This window comes from Triticum aestivum, chromosome 3A (genome assembly GCF_018294505.1).
Source record: "Triticum aestivum cultivar Chinese Spring chromosome 3A, IWGSC CS RefSeq v2.1, whole genome shotgun sequence".
NCBI lineage: Eukaryota > Viridiplantae > Streptophyta > Magnoliopsida > Poales > Poaceae > Triticum > Triticum aestivum.
In genome coordinates, this window is record NC_057800.1 from 544,183,560 (window position 1) to 544,194,887 (window position 11,328).

The 11,328-nt window shown below is 47.0% G+C and overlaps 1 protein-coding gene across 1 annotated transcript; it reads right to left on the minus strand.

Moving 5' to 3' along the window:
* Positions 1–99: 99 nt before the first annotated feature.
* On the minus strand, positions 100–8,993 carry LOC123062124 (protein tesmin/TSO1-like CXC 5). The gene is made up of 8 exons (XM_044485473.1): positions 8,273–8,993; positions 7,760–7,864; positions 6,664–6,841; positions 2,741–3,094; positions 1,824–1,921; positions 1,631–1,725; positions 665–1,072; positions 100–591 (listed from the first exon to the last, which is right to left on the minus strand). The coding sequence occupies exons 1-8, from the start codon at positions 8,683–8,685 to the stop codon at positions 395–397; spliced, it is 1,848 nt and encodes a 615-aa protein (XP_044341408.1). The 5' UTR covers positions 8,686–8,993; the 3' UTR covers positions 100–394.
* Positions 8,994–11,328: the final 2,335 nt, after the last annotated feature.

The following is an 11,328-nucleotide window of genomic DNA, read 5'->3' on the forward strand; positions in this document are numbered from 1 at the left end:
GACAAACTAGCCTCTTGTGGCACAAGTGTTGCAAGATCCCAGATGAGAATTGATCACTCATAAGTGTAGCATGTCTTGCTAACGGGGTAAGGAAACATATGATGGTACAAGGCACAGTTTCATCCAAGCTTATCTTAGTATGACAATTGGAGAGAAGAACTTCACCATCAGAACACTAAAGAAGAAGAAGTAAAATGGTACACAACAACATGAGGCTAAAGGCGACTCTAGGACTAAACTATCCAAGATTACACTTACTCTGACCAAGGAGAATAAATAGGAACTTCTTTAACCTAAATTAAATCATCAAGACTGGTACATGTCCCCCGGTCAACCTGTTAGAAGGTCCACAAACATGATGATTCTTGTACCCCAAATACAGCCCTGAGGCAAACTATGTGTTCTCAGGCTTCAGTCTTTTGTCTAAATGCCCAATCGAAGGGTTCCCAGCAACAAGATGTTTGCTGGAACTCTGAGGAAATGTTTTTACAACAGGTACATCTACTTTTGGATATGGTATCCGCGGGGCACCATTTACCTGCCCTGGATGCCCGGTCACTTCAGATCTGATTGCCATGGAGTACTTCTCCTCTGCAGGTTGGAAATGGTCAGGACCAAACCTATCCAAGTTTTGCAAAGCATAACGCTAGGATGTTTGATGTACCTTTCATTCTACCGTATTGCACAAGCTTACGCAGGCAATCGCGGAATTCTGTCAACACACACCTTTCCTGCTCTGCATACAGTTCCGACCGGTTCTGATCGACATCTATTGCTGGCGGAGCAACAGCATTTTGAGAAGTTGCAAACATAGCATCTTGTTCATCACACATCAACGCTAGTGTTCCAGGAGACATTGGTCTACTGGACTTCTGGTCATCAGTGCAATCAGGTCTGGAATCATCTAGAGATGCCTTGCCCATATCAGTTCCTCCACTTGAATGATCATCAATTGATATTTTCCGATGATTTTGATCTTTATTTTTGCCTTCTCTATCATGGTTCGTCAATGCTAGGGAACCTCCCACTCCATCTTCCTTCTCTGCAACCTTCTCTTCCTGGATTTTCCGACCTAATTTTCAATGTTTTCCAATGAGACAGCATCATCGTCAAATTTATGCTACACATTAATTTGGTTAGCTTAAATTACAAAATAAAAAAGTAGCAAACTGAAGACAATCATAGAACAGCTGCAAAGACTTGGTGTTTAATTTGAGAAGTGCCAGGTGTCATTACAGCAACCATCACTCACAAGTGGACCCCATGTACTGTAAGATTTCGACCGGAACAAGACAGTGATCCTGACCACACTGTGCAGTGTTAGCAAACTATATAACTATATACTGGAGATGAGATGCACTGAATCAAGTACATGACAGCTGCATATACATATGATGTTCCGAGAAGTTGCATAACACTAGCAGCATCCAAATCCAGGGCTCAACAGAAGGACACTTGGAATTGGATGCAGTCGTGCAACAGGTAAAATTTAAAACGAAGAGGCTCTGATCTGTTGGAGTTGATTGAATATCTATCACAAATGTATGTCATGCACAGTTCAAGATCATCAGGAATATTTCCTGTAACACACTGGAAAAGTGGAAACTAAATACGATGCCAGGAGCAATACCAGTATATGCCTTAGCAGCCTGTCCCGATACTGTCACCAAAAGTTTACAAAGCTCCTTTACATCCCCTGGCTGAATAATATCCGCTAAAAGAGGCCTATAAGGATGACAAACCAATCAATACAAAACAGATAGGTTGTCCTACTCGAGGAAAACCAAAATTTCTGCAGGTAGAAATTCAGAGTTGACAGATACCTGTAGGTGACTTTAAAGGGCCCCATCATATGAGGATGCGCAGACTGGCCTATTGGAAGTGAACCATCGGAGGCCATTGCGTTCTTCTGATAAATAACCTGATTAAAGTATAAATTATATACAGCAACCTTCTCAAAATCCCATAATAACTCTTGCTATAAGTAGCATTTGACTGTCTCTTTGATTAGTCAGGTTTTATTCTGAAATCTATTCTAGATGAGACAGAAAGGTGACGATATCATCCAATATGCACCTTCTGTTTTTTTTTTCTTCACAGTTATTAAAGCCTGAGTTCATGGTAGTGCTGGTGCTTCAAACCCATCCCACCTCACCCATCCCTAAAACTCATCATTGAAAGAAACTAACTTAACAAATTACTTAATCACCTCCCAAAATTCTCTAATGGAAATGGAGCGCTTGACAGGGCATGGCTGTGGAGCTGTTGGCCAAGCACGACTAGTAGCACAGCCATAGACTGGAGCAGGCAGAGAATGAGGTGACACGATTTCTTTTATTCACAGAAAGCAAAGGTGCTCAGCTACTGAACTATTATACTTCCGTAGTTACCCCTTTCAGATATCTCAGGGCATAAAATCGGCGAGGTAGTCAACACAGACACACAAGCGTGAGGTTGATTTACTTAAGTAGCATGTGCATCACTCTGCTTGGGATGTCAATAACGAAAATAAACTTTTCCGGCCATGTAGTGACAATGTAAGCTAATTAGTAGGTCACAAGTGCACATGCACGAATTATCAACTCACTTCATGGTAAGCACATCATAATATGGAATTTCCTAGTGATGGAATGGATCGCTTCACCTTACCTCTTAAGTCAATAGTTGAAAGCACACTATGCACAGTTAAAGAGATTACAAACACTGCAGAGCAAGCGTAAATAGTAGAAATGGTCGTTACCTGAGATAGTTGACCATTCCTGATAGCTAAATGTTCCTTGGTCGAAAGGTCAAGTGAAGAATCGATGTGCTTTCTCTTCCTAGATGTGGAAGGCGACGACAATGCAGTTGCTCCAATAGCACCATTTACTGCTGCATTTGCTGCTTGTTGCATGTGAATGACATTTTTGTGATCCAGATTAAGATGTTTTCTATCTTCACTCCCGTCGAAGTTCTTGCAATCCATACACTTGCAATTTTCAGAGCATAGTATATTAGCTTGGAAGCATTCGCAGTATTTCTTGAGGCATCCTGACTTCTTGCAGTGGCACCCTTTATTATGCTTCCCTATTAAAGGGACATCACCAGCTACCTCCTAGCAAAGGTACTAGTATTAATTACACATATCACTGAAGCACAAATCAGATAAATGGCCTAGATGAGAAAATACAATAATGAAGACGTCCCCTGTGGGGACAGGAAAAAAAATTAATGATAGTCTAAGCCAACATTTATTGAATAAGACTTTAGTTTTTTACAAACCAAAAATAATAATCATGCTGAGCCTCTGACTTCTCTGGGAAACAGAATTATTGTTTCAGATAAGCAATAATGCAAATTTTAGCCGGAAGGAAGGAAACTAGCAGCTCCGTCTCAGTGGTGAAACAACTGTAAGTGACAAATATTTTAACTGGAGAAACCAGATCTTCACTTTGTCAGATTAAATTTTTGACAGAATGGCTGTCAATAGTATCGTGGTTTACAGGTCTAGTAATAAATAGTCAAATAACATATGTACTAGTGGCCAATGAATCCTTAAGACAGATGGCTCAATGGTTTTCAAGTTCAGGAGTTGGCTCCGCTCCAGTATGACCGGGTGTCGAGGCGCACCAGGAGAGCACACACAGTTCAGGAGGCGGTGCGGCTTCGCACTTGGGCTACTGACCTCGGGCCGGACCTTACCGCTGATGTGCTGCATCAATTCTTCGAGCTATGGACTGCCGTGGATACTGTGCAGCTAGACCAAGACTACTGACAAGGTGGTGTGGTCTTGGGAGTATGATGGTGAGTTCTCGGCACGTTCAGTCAGCATACGCGGCAAAGTTCTGGGGCCAGGAGGTGGTCCCAACGGCTGATTTCACATGGACGGTGGAAGTCTAAGGCACCAATCCAGTGACGTTTCCTCACTTGGCTTGCGTTGCGGAATCGGTGTTGGACGTCCAACAGGCTTGCAAGAAGGGGGCTCCCGCACCATGATTCTTGTCCGTTATGCGATCAACAGGAGGAATCCATCAACCACATCCTCCTCGACTGCATTTTTGCAAGAGATGTGTGGGCTACTATCTGCCGGGCGCTGGGCAGACCGGATTGGGCGCCATCGGTCGAGGACAAGCTCGGTGAGTGGTGCATCTCTAGGCTCGGGGCTGGGCATCATGTACCGAAAAAGGCTTCCGCCCTGCTTTATATATAAAGCAACGACCAACAACAATCCACCGCATACAGCACACACCCACACACACACACACAAGGCAGGATACATAGGTGCTGAAGAACAGCTACACACTCCAAGCAAAATCTAGCATACTACAGGAAGGAAGATAAATCCGCACTAGACTTCGAAGGAGCCCTCAAACGTGATACCACTAAGAGGAGCAACCGAACCTCGACGGATCAGGGCCTCCAAAGCAGCATCTTCAGTAAAATCACGACGCCATAGCGCCACCACCGCCTGATCCAGAGGATCAGGGTCTTCACCCGGAGCATCAAGAGAATCCACGACGTAGCCTTCAAGAAGGGTACGACGCCCACAGACGCCGCTGACGTCGGTCTGGCCAAGGCAGACAAAGTTTTCACCCCGGCACGCACTATCCGCCACCGGAACAGGGTAAGCGCAACCAAGAACAAGCTGGCCACCCCCACCACCGAACGCCGAAAGCTAGCCGCCACGCCGCCCTCACAGCCATGGCCGCCGGCCAGCAACCGAGCCGCGCGCCCCGCCCACGGGCACCGCGGCTCCCACCACCGAGGCCGCCGCCCCGGCGTCCAGGACCAGCCCCACCTGCCGCCACAGACCATAGCCACCACCAACCGGCGAGGAGGCAGAAGGCCACTCCTTCCACCCCCAAGAGAGCCCCTTGACGAGATCGGGGACGAGCCGGCCAAACCAGGGGGGGCACCACGTCAGCGGCCACAGCCAGGCTGCACACCGGGGACCAGGGCCACCGTCGCGCACGACAGCAAGGCTGGGAAGCACCCCTACCTCCCTCCCCGGAGCACCCCAGCCACCACCGGCCAGCCACACTCGCCACCAGCCGCAGGACATGGACCAAGAGCAGCGGGGGGAGAAGGTCGCACCACCACCACTGCGCCGCCCCCTCCACCAGCCAAGATGGCCACGACGGAGGCGGCCACTCGCAGCCCAAGCCGCCCGTGGCCCCCGCCACTCGGAGGGCCAGATCCGGCGGAGCCACGCCCGCATCCGGCCCCCAAGCGCGCACCTCCAGTACGCCGCCCACCATGCCGCCGTCGTGCACTGCACCGGCGCGCCACCGCGCTGCCACGCCCGCCGTTTAGCGTGGCACCCAGGCCCAGCCGCCTCAGCCCGCGCCGAGCCCGCTGTGCGAGAGGGCGAGATCTCCCCGCCACCGCCGGCATCGACCAGGCTTCGCGTGGCTGCGCCCTCTGGGGGAGGAGGAGAGGGAGGGGGACCCCGCCGCCGCTGGCTAGGGTTTCCTTCCTGTCCTGCGCGGGGCGACCCGGGAGGAGGGAGGGAGTCAGGTTGCCATTGTCTTCTGGCTGGGCATCATGTGAAGGACGTACGGGCTATCATTGTGCTTACCTTCTGGACGCTCTGGAAGCATCGGAATGCAATAGTCTACGATGGAGCTACAACATCGCAGCTAATGGCTACAGGTAGTCACTGATGTCGACAGGGAAGGCAAGCACTGGAGGCAGGCAAGCATCCTGAAGGGAGGCCTCGACTCCTTCGACATGTTAGCAGAGTGGGTGTATTTGAGAGAGTAGGCCTAGTTTAACTTCGGTGGACGTGGACCGGTGGTGTGGTTTGTAAATATGTTGTAACAATGTGGGTGGAGGGGCTCTTTCCCCGCTCTCTTCTTTAGGCCCTCTTTGATTTAAAGGATTTCTAAAGGAATTTTGGAGGATTCTAGTCCTTAGGATTTTTTTCCTCGGTAGGTTGTTTGATGCATAGGATTGCAATCCATAGGATTCACTTGTACTAGTTTTCATAGGAAAATTTCCATCCACCCTAACCTCATGTTAAAAATACAACGTTTTTCCTGCGCACAATCAAACGCTCATACAAATCCTGTAGGGTCGAGGATGACATGCCACTCTATTCCTCTATTTTTCCTATTCCTGAATTTTACAAACCCTGTAATTCAAAGAGGCCCAATATATGATACGCACACTCATGTGTATTCGAGAAAAAAAACAAGAAAATAGAGTTCAACCGGCGGCAGTTCCCATTGTAATCAATCGCAAAGATGCTTCAATGCTATTTGAGAATTACAACTCACAGTTGTCAGCTTTCAAATCCTTTACAATATCTGAACAGCCAAACAGGGAAGTGCATGGACATATGTTTTTACAAAGTAATGTTTTTGACTGAAACTAAGGAAGGCTTATAGTATGAGGCAATACAACATTCTGAGAAATGATCGGAGTAAATAAACTGAGAAAGGAAAATTAAGCTGTAAAAGTCTTATATTTATATATACAGTAAAAAAATAGTTCTTCAGAGAACATGTGTAACTTCCAAAGACTTCTCCTATTTAACATTTGCCATCAGTTAGGGTGTTGTGTCAGTTTAGATGAGAAAAAAAAACTAGAATAAGTCATTGATATGTAGAAGCAATGGACATCATTTTTATCAAAGTAAAACTAACTATTTAGTTAATAAGAGACGTGGACATCAAAACATACCATATTATTCCGATTTGTGTGTGGGCTACTCCCAATCTTAGGTCTGAACGCATCTGGATTGCGCTCCAGTGTAGCCTCTATAGCTTCACGCCTAGCCACCTCATTCTCAACATTATTAAAACAATTGGTGCAGTTGCATCCATCACAATAAATACCAGATGCAAAACATTCACAGTACCTAAGCATAGAAAACCATAAAATTCAGATTGATAGGATCAAATAGCAGTATGCAAAGACTTAAAACTGAAATGAACATGAAAATGGAAACAATAGTAGTGAACCATCAAAGCATATCATTTGTGTTTTTTTTAGAAAATGTAGGTAGAAGCAGAAACTTTAGGGCTTTACAGAACTTATGAATGTTAGTAGGATACTCTTTCAATTGCTCTTCATTGTCACTATCCATCTAAACTACATGTACATGATTCGAACAGAATGGATAACATAAAAAAATAGGTTTCATTTTCAACAAATTACACAAATACTCATTTCAGACACTAATCTCATTTTGACAAAGCTCATAAAGAAACTTTAAATGACACAGCCACCCCTGAAGCATAAGTGATCCAACTCAAGATGTATAATGCTTCATAATTATCTTGACTAGTCACGAAGTTTTTATGTCAGCTCCTTTAAAGTAACAACATTATTTCACTAGCTACAAGTTTACTACTTAATACAAAACCTTACTCACACCATAAGATCAGATATTCTGTCTCATCACTCATGTTATTTGTCAAGCTTAGCAACAATATGCCATTATCATCCAGCTTTTTTTTCAAAAAGTTCCACAATCCATACATTAGTTCTTATAAGATTTCTATGCGCAAAAGTAAAATAAAAATAGTCAACAGGCGAGACAATGGCCTTGTGTGTATTTTCTTGTATATCTACAGAATCAGATACATTTTACTGGATTTAACTCTATCCATAAAAGGGTCATTCTGGAGGGAATTTCAAACATTTGGTGACATCTAGAAGAAGTACGTGAAGGAATCGTTACATTCCTAAGAAAGAAAGTAATGTCTTCATTGGCAAGAATCATATCATAATATTGACCTGTTGTCAAGCTAAGACACAACAAGTCTTGACTTACAGCTTCAAACATTTGGAGTGCCGACAATTGCAGCACTTCTTCTTCGTAGGTGTGCCATCTTTCCCATCATACAGCCGTCCACGTGGTTTTGGTGACTCTGGCTTCCTAAAAACATAAGAACAGCGAGATGGAAAATTACAAAAATGAAAATTTTAAAATTATAGTATCAATTAGGATTGTCAGAGGCCATTAGGATGTATGCTACAATTAACAATAAATGGCAGTTAAAAAGCATCCACCTAATACAAGCAGGTATCTTTGTTACAAGGAAACACAAGTGCAAAGTACAATTTGGGAACCAAGTTTTCAAACTTGGATTACCAGCTTAAAAAAGGACTACAGGACACCCAAGGATGTGAATCAAGAGAAAACAAACAAATTCATCATAGCCAAGAGCCTGTCGTGCCCCTCCATACCCTCGATACAACAGAGCCCCGGAAGTGCAAGACCGAGAAGCAAAAATTTCAAAAATTGACGCAAGACGTAATAAATCTTGAAAAGGGAGGCACTCACAAGGGAACGGCGACCGGCGGGCGCTGTACTGGCTGCGAAAGGGCCGACCGAGCCTGCGGCACGGGCACGGGCATCGCCATCGGCAGTGCCGGCCGCGGCAGCGTCGCATGCACCATCTGATGCGGCCGCATCACGGGCAGCCCCCGCGGCTGCAGCTGATGTGGCACCCCGATGGGCAACGCGGCCCTCAGCTGGTGCGGCTGCGGGTACCCGACCTGCAGCGCCCTGGGCTGCACCGTCCGGGAAGCGGCGGCGGCGGCGGCCGCCATGGCGGGGTTCCCGTAGTTGAAGTCGAGCTGCCTGACCAGCTTCTTAATCGGCGGCTGCGTGGAAACCGCGGGCACTGGCACTCGCGGCGGGGGGCCGCTCCCGGCCCCGCCCGCGCCCGCGCCGGCCTGCTCCTTCCCCGCCATCTATCCGCTCAGCCCGGGGAGCTAGCAGATCAAAAAACGGCCCGGCCTCCGCTGGAAACGGCCGCCCAATCCGGCGCGGCCGCGGCGAGATCGCGGCCGCGGCGAGATCGCGGCCGCCGGCTCCGGATCAGGTGGGGGCGGGGGCGCCGAGGACGGGCCCGGATTGCCGCGCGCTCCGGCGCGTGCGTGCGGCGGGAGGGGCGGCGAATGGCGGATTTCGGGAGGGCTGGCTGGGGGTCGGGGGATTAGAGGATTTTCCCTCTAGCTGCAGCTTCCTCCCTTTCTCTCTCTTCCCTTCCCCGTCCTCGTCCTTTCTTTGTCTCCCACTCTTGGCTTTCGAAATCAAATTCATATTCTACGGCCGGATCCCCGCGGCGGGGCCGGATCGGACGGCCGGGCGCCGCCTGCGCGCATCCTGCGGCTCGAATTCATAGGCGTGAGGTTGTTGGCCCGCTCGCCGTTCGATTGGACGGGGGCTGCGGGAATCCGGCTCGTCGCGCACGCGTCCTGCGCCGCCCCCCGCGCGCCTGACGTGTGGGCCGTTTCCGGTGGGGCGGGGCAGTCAGTGGGCGGACTGACGTGGGTGGGTGCCGGGTTGGCTTGCGGCGGACGGCGCGGTGCCGTCGCCATCGCCCGGCGTGGAACCGTCCTGTCGTTTACGGGGAGTTGCATTCCGGGGGAGACGCTTGGACGCGCCGGGCGCTGGTCTGGCTCTATGACACATGGAGTCGCGCGGGTCTGTGCCCCACATGTCAGCTTCTGTAGTTAGGTAGTTGTGGCGTACACCATGTATTACGGTGAGCATCTGGTGAGGGCTTTTGAGAAAGTTCGGTTCATACTAGGGTTTAGTGGTGTACTGTGGAGCCCGTGAGATGGGTACCGTATTTGGTTGGTGCTCAGAGCAGGAAATTGCCGTTTCCGTAAGGCTTTGCCTACAAGGAATTGAACATTGCAGTCCTCGCCGTGATGAGTTTTTTTTATAGTGGAGACAGTGTGTTTGCAACAGGGTCACAACATCTCGAACCTCGGTAACTATAGATTGTAGTGAGTTTATTTATGTAAATATATATAGAAATTTCCTTCTTTTTATTTCATCATCAGTGGCGGGGCAATAGCAATGTACACCAGATATACATCAAGCTAGCGACAATATACCCACGGATCAGCAATGCCCGCGGTATTCATGTGGATGCCAAAGAATACCTTTGGTGCTGCCCCTGGTGTATATCATGTGAGTGTATGTGTTTACGTTGTACTTGATATGTTGTTTCAAGATATTGACGTTTTGTGTACTAGTGTTGATGGTGGTCGGCTAGTCTAGTTTGGTGTTTCCTTATAAAGCGAAGACTGGTGTTATTGAGGTCATGTGTTGCTTGACTTTTGACCTTTTGTTGTCATTGTAGCGTTTGCGGTGACCTAGAAGCCAACATCCTCGATGCACACCGTTTAAATTTTTATATAGCATATATCATCAAGCTTTACTCCAAAAAGATAAAACAGCATCCGAGCACTAACGATAACAGAATATGGCATTAAGTTTTCAAAGGAGGGGCGCTACTAACTACTACTCAGTGCTTCTCTTTTATTCAACGGCACCGAAACACTAGCGGTAACGGAATACGGCATCAAGTATTTAATTGCTCAATGCCCCTCTTTTTTTTATTTGCTGTCTATTCCAAGCGCGTTGAACGATGACTTTGTGTTCAAATCCACTTCCCCCGCCATCACCAACCACCACCATCCAAGCATACCCACTTTATCCTATAAATTCAAAAAAAATGAGATGGACTTTTGACAAATATGAGAATTTTCTTTCAACATTTTGAAGATTTGATGATTGTATTTTATACTCGCTGATTTCTTAAGTTTAATCATGGTATTCTAGAGATTTCATCTTTGATTATCTCTTTTGTTGTTGAAAGTACATCTGTGTCCAAGAGTGGGTTTGGAATAACAAGTGATCGGGAGACTGGTGGCCAAGTGTATGACATGTTTTTAGTCATCATAAAATGTGGGAAATGTGGTTGAAGAACCCCCCTCATAAACGACATATTTAAATTATTATGCGCGTTTGTGTTTGTTTGAGTCGTAAGAAGGTTGTACTATTGAGAGTGGTGAAATGATAATCAAGGCGTGGCAATCAATGCCTTGTTGATGAGGACATCACTACTACGGTTACACCTGCAATCCCTATTGCTACACATACAGAACCAATTACTAGAGCTCGTGTGTGCCAATTAAAATATCAAGTACTTACATGAGAATATGATGTTGTCTAAATTGGATACATTTGTTTTCTTATGGTTGAAGGGCCTAGCATGGACAAGAAGGATGAACATTGGAGTAGGGCCAAGCATGGAGATGAAGGCGCATGCGAAGTGAACACCAATGGTGTTTCTAGTGGAGTTTTCAACACTTTGAAGCCACCATGGTGACGTACAAGGACATGGATGAAATATACAAGATGTCATGTCATAAATTTCGTCCATAGCTTATTATAGGTGCTACACCACCTTATTTTTGGGCCAGGCCCATGTAATTTTAAAATACGCTTAATAGACTATTTTTAGAGTCTGTATTAATAGGGAAACTACTTAGGGCAAAATTTAGTCCTACCTTGCCAAGGGTGGACGACCCCCCCCC

Excerpts from the sequence above, each read along its gene's own strand:
- LOC123062124 (XM_044485473.1), bottom strand. The coding sequence starts at position 8,685 with ATGGCGGGGAAGGAGCAGGCCGGCGCGGGCGCGGGCGGGGCCGGGAGC. Across the intron at positions 3,095-6,663 it reads ACACAAATCGGAATAATATG|GAGGTAGCTGGTGATGTCCC; the intron begins GTATGTTTTGAT and ends TACCTTTGCTAG. Across the intron at positions 1,073-1,630 it reads GGCTGCTAAGGCATATACTG|GTCGGAAAATCCAGGAAGAG; the intron begins GTATTGCTCCTG and ends ATTGAAAATTAG.